Here is a 13,238-nt window from a genome sequence, read left to right on the forward strand (position 1 = left end):
AGTCGGAATGGGGCATGACTGACTGGTCATGCGTCGATCTGGCCGTTTCTAACCAGATCCATGAAAAGGTCAAATCTACAGCCAGATTCTGGTCGAGATCTGGACATCGACGACGACTAGATTTGGTCGATAACAGCCAGATTTTGACCATAGATATGGTCGAAAATGACCATATGGCGCACCACTGACTAGATCCAATCGATCGTGCGCCGTTTTGGCAATTGTTGGTTGTCATCCGACGGTGGTGGCCAGCAGTCGGTTGTCTTCTTCGGTGGCTGTAGTGCTTTAGTTAATTTTTAAACTTTTATTGTGGAGGTGTTTAGCTAAATTAACAAATATAGAGAATTAAAAAAACAATCTAAATATTTTCAAAAAATGTACCAAACAACTATTCTGTTCTAAAAACCTTTTTTAAAAAAATGTTCTAAACAACTATTAAACATTTTATCAAACTCTGATATACTTTTCAAATATTTTACAAAACACATTTTCAGAATTAATTCAACTCAACTCAATTTAAAACACCTTTTCAGAATAACATTTTTCAAATAGTCTACCAAATAGGTCTTTAATTTTTACGAGTGTCTTTTTTAGTAATTTCAAATAAAATTTAAAAGAATCAACATGGCTCTTTGTTATCGAAGCGGTGTCATTTAAGTTCCACAAAATTTCTTTTCAAACCCCAATAATAATTGCTTAAACAATATATATTTTAAATTAATATATACCAAGGACATTTATTCTTTAGCACACCCCATTTATCAGAAAACTCTTTACCTAGAGTTTTTTCTCAATACCCCAAATCCCTTTTTTATTTTCTTTTAAATTGTAGTTTTAAAATTATGTTATTACGAGTAATTTTCTATTTCTATATTTTTTTTTAGGGATGGAAGATGGAATCCGATATAGGAATAAAATAATACGTTTGGTACACTTTTTTTAATAGGATTTCTAAAATCTCATTTTGAATGTATTTTAAGATCGGATTCTAAGAATGTAGTTGATACATTATTGAAAAACATTTTCTAAAAATATTTAGATTATTTATTAACCCCCTATATTTGTTAATTTAACTAAACACCTCCATAAAAAAATTTTAAAATTAACAAAAACACCCCCACCCAGCTAACTTTTTGTCGGTAGCTGGCTACCACTGTCGAACAGTGGCCATCAATCACCGGAATGGCATACGATCGGCTGGATCTAGCTAATATTGCCTTTTCTGACTAGATCCATTATGAACCTAGCTGGAAAAGGCAAAATCTATGGCCAGAATCTGGCCGTCGTTAACGGTTAGAATCTAGCTGTTAGCGACGGCCAAGATATGACAATTGTCAATGGTCAGATTTAGCTGTAGTTATGATTGTTTTTGGCTAGATCCATGGTGGATCTGGCCGAAAAAAGAAAAATTGGCGTATGATCGGCCATATTCGGCCGGTCATGTGCCATTCCATCGACTAACGGCCATCGTCCAGCAGTGGTGGTTGACTGCTAGCAAAAAGTTGGATGAGTGGTGGTGTTTTTATTAATTTTATAACTTTTTATTAAGAAATATAATTATTAAATGTTTTGAATTGAATAAAATAGGATTGGATTTGGAAGAATATTAAGACAATATTTTTCATTTTTTAAGATAGGATGATAGAATATGAGAGGGTAAGAATAGCTAAACAAATGCAGTGGAATATTCCCGGTGGTTGTTATTGCTTAGAGTTGAGAAATGCAGCTTAACAGTTAAGTATGTGTAAACTACTATTTAATCTTCGTCTACGGAAAGGAACTGAGATTTAAGTAAAAAGAAAAATTGACGTCCGGAATTTAAATTGGAGAAAAAATAGGGATGACATAACAAAATTTTTAAGGAAAATTATTAGAGAAGGACAATTTTTGAAGAAACACAAGGGCCCGTTTAATATACAATTTGAATTTTTTTGTTTTTGAAAACAAGAGATACAATAAATCTTATGAAAATAAGTTTGGTAAAAATGAATAAAATTTTATTAAAAACAGTTTTCGAATACAATCCTAAAACCTAGTGTAAAATTAGAATATGTCAAAAGTTGGTTTCATAGTTTTCTACAGTTTTTTATCTGAAAATAGTTTTTAAATTTATATCATAGACTTTTTCAAATATTAAGAATATTAAAATACAATTAAAAAATTCAAATCGCATTTTAATTTTTGAAAATTATATTTGAATCATAAATCAAATAAGCCCTTTTAAAATGATTAAAATTATTATTGCGGTTTAGGAAGAGATTTAGTAGGCTAAACAACATCTTTCTTATTGTCGCATTCGGCCCACAAAGGGTTGGGCCTAAGTATTGGAAAGTAAATTTGGGTCTTATGAATCCTTGATCAACATATTGCATTTTCATTGTCTATAGGTTCATTTGTCTCCACACCACTTCCCTCTCCTTTTATTTATCTCTTTCGATTATAAACAATGAAACATGTATCCCAAAGTATTAATGGAAGTTACGTGCAACATAACATTAATGAACATTAATGATATGTAGAATAAGAACAATGCTTACTATTAAATCAATAGCAATGAATTTAAGAAATTAACTGATCATCAGAAAGATTATTCTAAGTGTAAACTGTTTTAATTTAGTACATGGTAAATGGCGACGGTTGGAAGAATTGGTATCTCAGCCTCATATTTTAGAACTTGAAGTACAGTGTGCCTTACGGATGGCCTCAGTCTGTGATCAGGGTGAGGTCTCATCCAAGGTTGAGCTAAAACTCCAAGAAATTATGTTATGTATTTCAACAACCTCACTTGTAGATGCAGAGAAACCTACCTTAACCCGTTCCGGGAGAACTTCCCTCAAATCAACAATATACCAAAGACTAGAATTCCCACTGAAGACAGGTTTATCCGCATAAGTTAGAAAGACACTTAAATTTTGTGTACCAGAGTTGTAACTCACCCAAGCATTAGCCCTTGATCCATTCTTAATGCTGCTTTTCCAGTCGACAGTCGCTACCGAGATAATGGAATTAACATTGACTCCTACATGATCAGAGCTCGGATCCCATTCATTTTGGAAACTATCAAACTCCAACGCAACAATTTGCTTGGAAGTATTAGTTTTCGCAGTATCAGGACTAAACAGTGCCAGATATCCACCGGTTGAGTTGTCAGGAATCGTTGAATCAAATGGAGCAAAGAAGAAGGCTATACCGTCTCCATTATTCGAAGTATTAAGTGCCTTAATAATAAAGGAGAAGTGGGCTGTGAAGTCTGTAAGCTTCCCAGTCTTGGCATCCCAAATAGTCACAGGTTGATTATATGTGGCGCGGCCAACACTTCTTATGAGGTTTTTATCTGCTTGATTTTTCGTTAATTGGAGAACATCATTAGATGGGAACGCATCTCCTTCGAATAATATGTTGGGAGTGTTTATTGGGAAACTGGAATAATTGAAAGAAACTGAACTTGCAAAGGGGAGCAGTAACAGGATCGAGAAAATCATAAAATTCGGAAAACTAAGGCAGTTGTTATGTTTAGAATGAAGTTGGTAGGAGAAAGCCATGGTTAAATGGCATAGAGAGAAGAGAATGAACGTAAATTGGATGGAGAGATGAAGGATGGGAACACATCTTAAACGTTGAATGCAAGTTCCGGACAAAGTAAAGTGACAGGTGGTCGGGATTATCGTAGCGCAATTGACAAATTTAGAAGCAGTCCACCAATTTGAAGCTGAAGCCAAAAAGAAAAGCACCTACTGCTAGGTCGGCATATTAGCTGGAGAATCGAATTATACTCAATTGACTTGTTTGAATTTTTGTATGTAATCGACATTTTTCTTGTACATTACACGGCTTCAATACGTCTATGCTAGTAACTTGCATCTTATGCAAAAGCGAGTGTGATATGGACAAAGGGATGAAATTATTTTACATAAGCAGAAAGCACTCGAGGCCGGCTAAGGGTTGGGCCTAAGTATTGGGACGTAATTAACTTGAATTTGGCTGTTTTGAGTTTTGAATCCTTCAACAGTTCCTAAGATGTTGATACAACCCCTTTCTCTTGTATCATGATTTCTCTCTTCAAGCAAGATTTAGGTAAAAAAGAAGATATACCAAGCTAGTCAGTTTCCAGTGAAAAGCCTACAATACAATACAAAGAATCTGCTTATGGTTACTCAACCAGTTATGATAGAAGCCTTACGTAAATGATTGTATTTCTTCAATTTGTTTGAAAGCTTTCCCTTAGACAATATAACGTCTGGAAATTTTAATGCAAAGTCGTCAAAGTTTACAATTAAAATCCTGAAACCTAACTCTTAAGGGCCCGTGATAACTGACCCATAATTTTGCTTTTCAGGCCGGCAGACTGCTCTATTAAGCACAAACAAATGTCAATCTGGGGTGTGTTTGAGGGTGTCACTGTCTCTACATATAAGTCTTCGGGTTTACCAAGCAAATAACTGTAAACTATCAGAAAATATTTATATATACATGCAATGAGGCTTGGCCACATGAAATGGGGATTAATTCACAACTCTTATTAATGAATGAACTTTGTTTCAGAACCAAAAGCTTTAGTGTCAAGAAGAGAGAAAAAAAAAAAAAAAAAAAAAACTGAAAAGTGGAAGCCTGGAACACACCAGCTGTAAAAGCCAGGGACTCAAGCGTACACGAGCTCGCAGCTTAAGCCCATCAGCAATCAGAATTTTCTTTATTTTAGCTTAACTTGATATGAAGAATGACAACAACGTCTACAATTGAAGCAATGGTCATGACTTAGAAGTTAACATATCAGAAAAGAATATTAATCTAAAGTGTAAACCTATGATTTAACGACCTAAATTAGCACTTGTAAAAGTCATAAAGGCTTGACTTGAACTGGATGAAGAGTTAGGTTCATGATAAATGGCTACAGGCATCATCTTAGGAAGAATTGGTATCTCAGCCTCATAATTAAGAACCTGAACAGCTTGCCTTATGGATGGCCTCAGCCTATGATCAGGATGAGCACACCATAATCCCAGCATCATCAAACGCTTCAACGGTTCGACTTGGAAATCTCCCAAAAGTCTCTGATCGGCAGCTTCAACGAGACTTTCTTTTCCATAGAGCTTCCAGACCCATGATACCAGTGTCATCTGTAAATCATCTAATATTCCGGGTTCAGTTGCTCTTCTACCGCAAATGATTTCTAGTATCACCACTCCAAAGCTAAATATATCAGATTCCTTACTAGCCTTGCCCGTGCTGATGTACTCTGGCGCCATGTAACCGAAAGTACCAGCTAGCCCTGTGGTCTTGGGGCCGAGCTCACGATCAATAAGTCTTGCGAGGCCAAAATCACCAAGCTTGGTGTTGAAACTTATATCTAACATAACATTGCTGGGCTTTATATCCCTGTGCACCACACATTGTTCCCATCCTTCATGCAAATATAGCAATGCAGAGGCCAAGCCAACAACAATCCTGTATCTGATTCCCTACGAGAGCATTCTATATTCTGAGAAGAGATGAGAATCAAGGCTACCATTTGGCATGAACTCATAAACAAGAAGAAATTCACCTCTTTCATGACACCAACCTATGAGTTGCACTAAATTTCTATGCCTTAAACTGCTGATTATCATCACTTCAGACTTGTATTCTTTTCTTCCTTGTTTAGATCCTTTAGAATTGAACCTCTTAACAGCTATATCTAAATTCCAGTTACTTAAAACACCTCTATAAACATCTCCAAAACCTCCTTGACCGAGTTTCCCTTCCTCTGCAAAGTTATTTGTAGCTTGTTCCAGCTCGCTACAAGAGAATCTCTTTTGCCCGGATCCTGATCTGGCAAGTTCATCATCAATAGAGTTATCGACAACGATCATAGGCACATGATTTTGTCGCTGATCTCCATCTCTCTTCCTCCTATGCAAGAATAACCATAACAAAACAAGCACCACCCCAATCAAGAAAAAAGTACTACAAGCTCCTATTATTGTTGCCAATGCTAGATTGATCACCTTCGTTTTCTTGTTGCCGCAATTAGTTCCATTTTGAGCTTCAAAATTGGCCTTTAAGTTTGAACTAAATTGCCACGAATAAATGCTATATGTCCTGGTGAACTCTCCTGCGGCAGCTGAAAAGCCAATAGTAACCCATTCTGGTAAGTAGTTTATTAGATCTAATTTGCTGCAGAGATTAAGAATTCCACTCAATACAGTATAGTCAGCTTGATCAATCAACGTAACACACAAATATTTCGTACTAGAATTATACTCGACCAACACATTGAGTCTTTTCTGTGCAGTAGTACTTGGCAATCTCCTGAACTCGGAACCTGTGGAGTTAATATGCACTCCAACAAACTGATTATCGAACTCCACAGCGACAAAATGATTTTTTGTCGAGTTTGTAGAGTCGTTATTGCCAGTAACAAGACCAAGGAACCCACCACTGGAGTTCGGAAGCATAATAGAGCCATTTGTAGTGAGGAAGAAAGAAAGCCTAGCACCGGGAAGATCCTCATCGCCAGAGGCCACCGCGAAGGAGAAACTTGAAGTGAAATCAGCAACCCTCCTAGTGGCATTATCCCACAGATGCACTGGCTCTTTATAGATGGCTCTCCCACTGAAATTGACATCGCCTTGGCTGCCTGCAGTTAGCTGGATGACATGATCTCTAGCATTAGCATCACCCTGGCAGAGTATGTCACTGTGTTCACTGAAACATGTAATATTGAATGAAATTGAGTTTACAGAAAAAATATGTAGCAAAATGAGGAAAACCCTGAAGGCCCCAAAGTAAAAATTTCTAGCTGGATTTGATTGCAGGAATGAATGTATTGATTTGCAGAATTCCATCATGAATTGGAGTGGTAGGATAATGTAAGTGTTGAAGATTGGTGTATATAAATTCTCATATGTCCGAATGTTTGTAGCAGGTGAGACATCAGTGTCCTTTGTGGCCGGATTCTAGTGTTAGTTCTGTGCAGTTTCCTATACCAAAAATTGGTAAGTGTTAGACTTAGTAGGTCCTGAATTAAAATTCTTTTGATCATGACTTTCCAGGATTAGTATTGACAGAAAGCGAAGTTCAAATTATGGTTTCAGGGTTGGGTCATTTTCACCTGATTAATTAACCTGGTCGGCCAAGTATTATATCTATCATGTGGAATAATAGATAAATTAGATTTGACAGTAACAGGCAAAACAAGAAATAAACCGACAACAGGTGTTTACCGAGGTTTTACATGGACACCCCTAAGGTTTAGTGAAAAAAAAAGATACATAGATTTTAAAATGAGACACTTACATCCTCGTAGTCTAAGAATGGAATCGCTTGTATGTTTGTAATTGAATGATGTTTGTGAAAAATAACTATTTGATATTTTAATTATGTAACAAATGTCAAATATTAGCTTTTTTTTTTCTTTATTATGGAAGAAAAGGCAAAATAAGAGTACATTAGTTATTGTACCAAGATTATGTGTCTGTATTAACTTTTTAGAAGTATCTGTCAATNCAGGCTATTGTTGATCTTGCTATCATTATTTCATTTGCATTCTTTTAACTATTAATAAACTTTTGTTCTTTTGTTCCAGCTTATATATGGAGATACTACTATATATAAATCCTTGGTTCGAATGGCACAGGAAAATGATGGAATTTTAAGGACACTTTTGTGGGATTGAGTTCGATTGCTTGGCTTACATCATTGAAGCTTTAAAGGACACTTTTTTTCTTGGTTTTCTCCTCACTAAAATTGAGAAGAGACTTTGGGTTAATTTTGTTCAATTGGATTTACTTTTGAGTTCTCGAATAGCTTTTTATATGGAGCTGCTCAACAACTATGTTTAAGACTGTTTTTGTGATCCTTTAGATCCTATCATTTCTGGAAAACAGGTTCACTCTTTTTAATTATTCTTCTCAAATCAATGATATTCTCTCCTTTTCTTTTTTCTCTGGGGAAAATGAGGGAAAATGAGGGAAAATGTAAATCCCTTCTCTCATTTATGTGAAATTCACTGCATGGTTTTTCTTGTAGGATTTCTCTTTAAGATTTCCTTTAATTCAAGGGTATGGGAATTTTGGTATGATTGATGAAGATCCTCCTGCTGCCATGCATTATACTGCGTGCAGATTGGATGTATTTATTATAATTTTAGCTCATTTGAACTTATGTTGCTCTGCTTGGATGAATTTTCTTAATTGAAGATGTTTTTCTTTAACTGAAATAATTCATGATTTGATAAATTGTATCGTAAATTTTGATCTAAAACGAACATAAATTTCTACCAATCCTTGTATATGTTATGCAACGGAAACATAAACTCTAACGCTAGCTATTGAATATAATAATAACAAGTAGTAAAGCAGAAATAAAGGGCCAAAATTAAATGCAAAAATAAAGAATACCAAGAATTAAAGAGGTTCGGTATTGTAACCTATGTCCTCGGACGTTGCAAAAGAATACTCCACTATCTCCAAACAATATTACAAACTTTTGGGCAATACAGCAAATACCCAAAACAAATGGGAGATACAACAAAGCTTTTAAACTAAATGGTCCTTAATGAAAGAACCCTATACAAGAGAAGTGTAAAGAAAATACAACTTGGGATACAAATAACAATGATTTGGGTCCTTATATATAGGCCCCCAAAGTTTCCCACTTTTCATTCCTAAGAAATGTGGGACAAACTAACTTTTTGGCCTATTACATATAAGTCCCTAAACCTTTCTCCATTATCACTTCTATCCTATGTGATTTTGCTAAATGAGCCATTTTTCCAACAAATCTCCACCTTGGCGAATTAGCAAACCTTCAAAGTTTTGTATTCTTCTGTCAAATTTTGCAACACCTTCAAATGCGCCAAAAAGCATAGTCAAGCTCGTAGGATATTGATCAAGTTCAAACAATGATTGAACTTGATCATTGTCACTACTTTTGTTAAGACATCTGCAGGATTCTCAGCAGTCCCAATCTTCTCTAATAAGATTCTTCCTTCAGAAATAATTTCCCGCACAAAGTGGTAACGAACATCTATATTCTTGGTGCGAAAGTGGAATACTGGATTCTTTGCTAAGTGAATAGCACTCTGACTGTCAGAATAGATAGTGATCTTCTTCTGACTAATTTTCAATTCATCCAATAGCCCTTGTAACCAAATAACTTCCTTCACAGCCTCTGTAACTGCCATGTATTCTGCCTCTGTAGTAGACAAAGCAACTGTAGACTACAAAGAAGATTTCCAACTTACTGGAGCTCTAGCAAGAGTAAATACATATCCAGTAGTTGACCGACGCTTGTCCCCATCACCAGCATAATCAGAATCAACATACCCAACAACAAATTGACTAAGATTTTCATCCCGCTCAAAAACCAAACCAATGTTTACATTACCTATAATATACCATAAAATCCACTTCACAGCTTGCCAATGTCCTTTACCAGGATCATACATATACCTGCTCACAATTCCAACTACATGTGAAATGTCGGGCCTAGTAGACACCATTGAATACATCAATCTACCAATCGCATTTGAATACGGAACTTTTGACATATACTCTTGTTCTTCATGCGTACTTGGAGATAATGATGCACTAAGCTTTATATGAGGAGCAAGTGGAGTACTTATAGGTTTTATACTTTCTGTTATGCCAAAACATTGTAAGACCTTCTTTAGATACTGCTTTTGTGTCAAACAAACCTTGCCATTTCCTCTGTCTCTAATTATGTCCATACCAAGAATCCTCTTGGCTTCTCCTAACTCCTTCATCTCAAATTCTTGATTTAGTTGAGCCTTTAACTTCTCAATTTCTTCTACTTTCTTTGAAGCAATCAACATATCATCAACATATAAGAGTAGATAAATGAGAGTATCACCTTGTAGCCTTTGAAAGTACACACAGTTGTCAAATTTGCTTCTTGTGTACTTCTGACCCATCATAAACCTATCAAATCGCTTGTACCACTGCCTCGGAGATTGTTTCAAACCATAAAGCGATCTTTTCAGTTTACAAACCCAATCTTCCTTCCCAATAATCCTAAATCCTTCTGGCTGAGTCATATAGATTTCTTTTTCCAAATGACAGTGTAGAAACGCGGTTTTCACATCAAGTTGAACAAGTTCAAGATTCATCTGAGCAACCAAGGCCAACAAAATTCTAATGGAAGAACGTTTTACAACTGGAGAAAATACCTCATTGAAATCTATTCCTTCCTTCTGAGTGTAGTTGAGCATAGCCTTTCGCCACCAACCTTGCCTTGTATCGGATGTCTTTCAAATTCGAAAATCCTTCTTTCTTTGCATATACCCATTTGCACCTAATTGCCTTCTTATTCTTTGGTAATTGAACTACCTCCCAAGTTTCATTCTTATGGAGAGATTGCATCTCATCTTTCATGGCTTTCTTCCACTTACAATTTTCGGAACTGCTAGCTACTTCATTATAAGTGGAAGGAACTTCACCATCTTCAATTGGGAGTGCATAGGCCACCGTATCAGCAAAACGAGCAGGCTTGCGAATTTCTCGTCTTGGCCTATTAACAGCAATGGATTCTTGTTGAGGTTCTTGGGAAGAATCTTCTTCTTCATCTCCAATAAACTCCTCTATCATAGGAGTCTCATTTCTAGCTAGGCTAACTGATGTTGTTTTAAACTCCATGTGCTGCTGAGTATGCTCTACTTGCTGTGGAGTACTGAAAACCTTCATCTGACTTCTTGTTTTCTTTTCTAACATAGAAGACTCATCAAATGTCACATCCCTACTAAACACTATTTTCTTCGAACTTGGACACCAATGACGGTATCCTTTCACACCTGAGGTAATCCCCATAAATACTGCTTTCTTTGCTCTAGGATCTAACTTAGACTCTTTCACATGATAATAAGTAGTGGAACCAAAAACATGTAAAGAGTCATAATCAAAAACAGTTTTTCTAGACCATACCTCAATCGGCGTCTTGCTTTCAATTGCAGTTGACGGTAGATGATTAATGAGATGACATGCATATATAACTGCCTTAGCCTAAAACTCTTTGCCCAACCCAGAATTGGACATCATACATCGAACTTTCTCCAGTATAGTTCGATTCATGCGTTCTGCCACCCCATTCTGCTGTGGTGTATTTCTTACTGTAAAGTGACGTACTATTCCTTCATCTTGGCAAACTTTCAAAAACGGATCACTACGATACTCCCCACCATTATCTGTACGTAGCTGCTTGATCTTTCTGCCAGTCTGAGTCTCAATCATCTTTTTCCATTTAAGGAAAACACCAAGTACATTATCTTTAGTTTTTATCACATACACCCAAACTCTTCTGGAAAAATCATCTACAAAAGTGACAAAATAGTGCATACCTCCCAAAGATGTTGTTTTGGTAGGTCCCTACCCATTAGAATGAACATAATCCAAAATACTCTTAGTATTATGGATTGCGGTGCCGAATTTCACTCTTGTCTATTTTCCCAGAACACAATGCTCACAGAAATCTAGCTTACAGGTATTTGCACCTTTCAATAAGCCTTGATTCACCAAACTAAGCAAGGCTTTTTCACCTGCATGCCCTAAACGCATATGCCACAGCATGAGCATTTCTGAATCTGCATCCTTGTGTACGACTGTAGTTGTTGTTTCAATAACCGTACTACCATTATAGTAATACAAGTTGTTTCTCCTTGTGCCTTTCATTACCACAAGAGCGCCTGAAGAAACTTTTAGAATTCCATCTCACATATTCACCGTGAAACCTTTAGATTCCAAGGCTCCCAAAGAGATGAGATTCTTTTTCAACTTCGGTACATACCAAACATCTGTCAGAGTTCTAGTTGAGCCATCATGATTCTTCAATTGAATTGAACCTATCCCAGTTGTTTTACAAGCATCATCATTGCCTATATAAATAACTCCACCATCAAGTTCTTCAAAATTAAAGAACCACTCCTTGTGAGGACACATATGATAAGTACAACCTGAATCCATAATCCACTCATTTGATCCAGAGGTGGATGGTAGGCTAACTAGACATAAATCTGACTCATCTTCTTCACGCTCAACAAAGTATGCATCAGAAGCAGCTTTGCCCTCTTTCTTCTGCAACTTTGGACAATCTTTCTTCCAATGCCCTTTCTCACGACAAAAGGCGCATTGATCCCTATTGAGTTTTCCCTTTGAACGAGATCTTCCTCTTCTCCTTCTTACGACTCTGATTTTGACTCTACCTTCTTGCTACAAGTGCTTCTGTTGACTCATCTCTATTCTCCTTCTGATCTTTTTTCCGAATTTCATGATTGGATAGAGCAGAAAAAACTTCTTCAAAGGACAATTTTTCTTTCCCATGAAGAAGTGTAATACTAAGGTGATCCAATTCATCTGGAAGAGATCCAATTAACAACATAGCCTTATGTTCATCTTTGAATGTTTGATCCAAATTTAACAAATCAGTAATTAATCTGTTAAATGTATCAATATGGCTACTGATATTCGTACCTGGTCTCAACTGAAGATGAAACAGTCTTTTCATCAAATAGAGTCGATTCTCATTACTTCTCTTCATGTGTTTGTTTTCCAATGCCTTCCATAACTTATTGGCAGACGTCTCTTTCATGAATGGATATTTCTGCTCTCTACAAAGACATGAGCGAATCATCCCACAAGCTTTTACATTCAACCTCACCCAGTTTTTCTCATAGATATCTTCTGGTTTTTCCTCCTCTAGAACGATATCTAGATCCTACTGATACAAGCTATCTATTACCTCATTCTTCCATAAGCCAAAATTATTTTGACCATCAATTTTTGCATTTGAAACTGTTATCATCTTTACTGGCATGAATGGTGGTGCCGCGGACGGTGATGCCTCGGACGATGAATGCCATTTATGCCTTACTCAATTGGCTTAGTAAACAAAATTCCCAATAACCAAGCTCCACAAATTATTATATTCAATAGCTAACCAACAAATCAACAATAGCCCAAGGTAGTAGTAAGTGCTGAAATGATTAAATACGCATCAGGAAAATTCCCAAGAAACAATGGAGGGGTCACAAATGGTCCCACTTAAAATCCAGTTTCCTTAGACTTTTATTGTCTTGTTGACAGAATTTTCCTAGACATGCATATAACCATACAAATAGCTACTCACTGTCCTAAACCTAGGCTCTGATACAAATTGTTATGCAATGAAAACATAAACTCTAATGCTAGCTATTGAATATAATAATAAGTAGTAAAGCAGAAATAAATGGCCAAAATTAAATGCAGAAA

The 13,238-nt window shown here is 36.2% G+C and overlaps 2 protein-coding genes and 1 pseudogene across 2 annotated transcripts; all 3 read right to left on the reverse strand.

The window, feature by feature from the left end:
* Nucleotides 1-2,714: 2,714 nt before the first annotated feature.
* Nucleotides 2,715-3,542, reverse strand: LOC116142260 (mannose/glucose-specific lectin-like). The gene has a single exon (XM_031427702.1). It carries the CDS (start codon nt 3,540-3,542, stop codon nt 2,715-2,717), a length of 828 nt encoding a protein of 275 aa, XP_031283562.1.
* A 1,266-nt stretch (nt 3,543-4,808) lies between these two features.
* Nucleotides 4,809-5,916, reverse strand: LOC116142219 (annotated as a pseudogene).
* A 121-nt stretch (nt 5,917-6,037) lies between these two features.
* LOC116142261 (seed lectin-like) lies at nt 6,038-6,824 on the reverse strand. The gene is made up of 2 exons (XM_031427703.1): nt 6,183-6,824; nt 6,038-6,100 (listed from the first exon to the last, which is right to left on the reverse strand). Exons 1-2 carry the CDS (start codon nt 6,822-6,824, stop codon nt 6,038-6,040), a joined length of 705 nt encoding a protein of 234 aa, XP_031283563.1.
* Nucleotides 6,825-13,238: the final 6,414 nt, after the last annotated feature.

This window comes from Pistacia vera, unplaced genomic scaffold (genome assembly GCF_008641045.1).
Source record: "Pistacia vera cultivar Batoury unplaced genomic scaffold, PisVer_v2 Contig406, whole genome shotgun sequence".
Taxonomy (NCBI): Eukaryota; Viridiplantae; Streptophyta; class Magnoliopsida; order Sapindales; family Anacardiaceae; genus Pistacia; species Pistacia vera.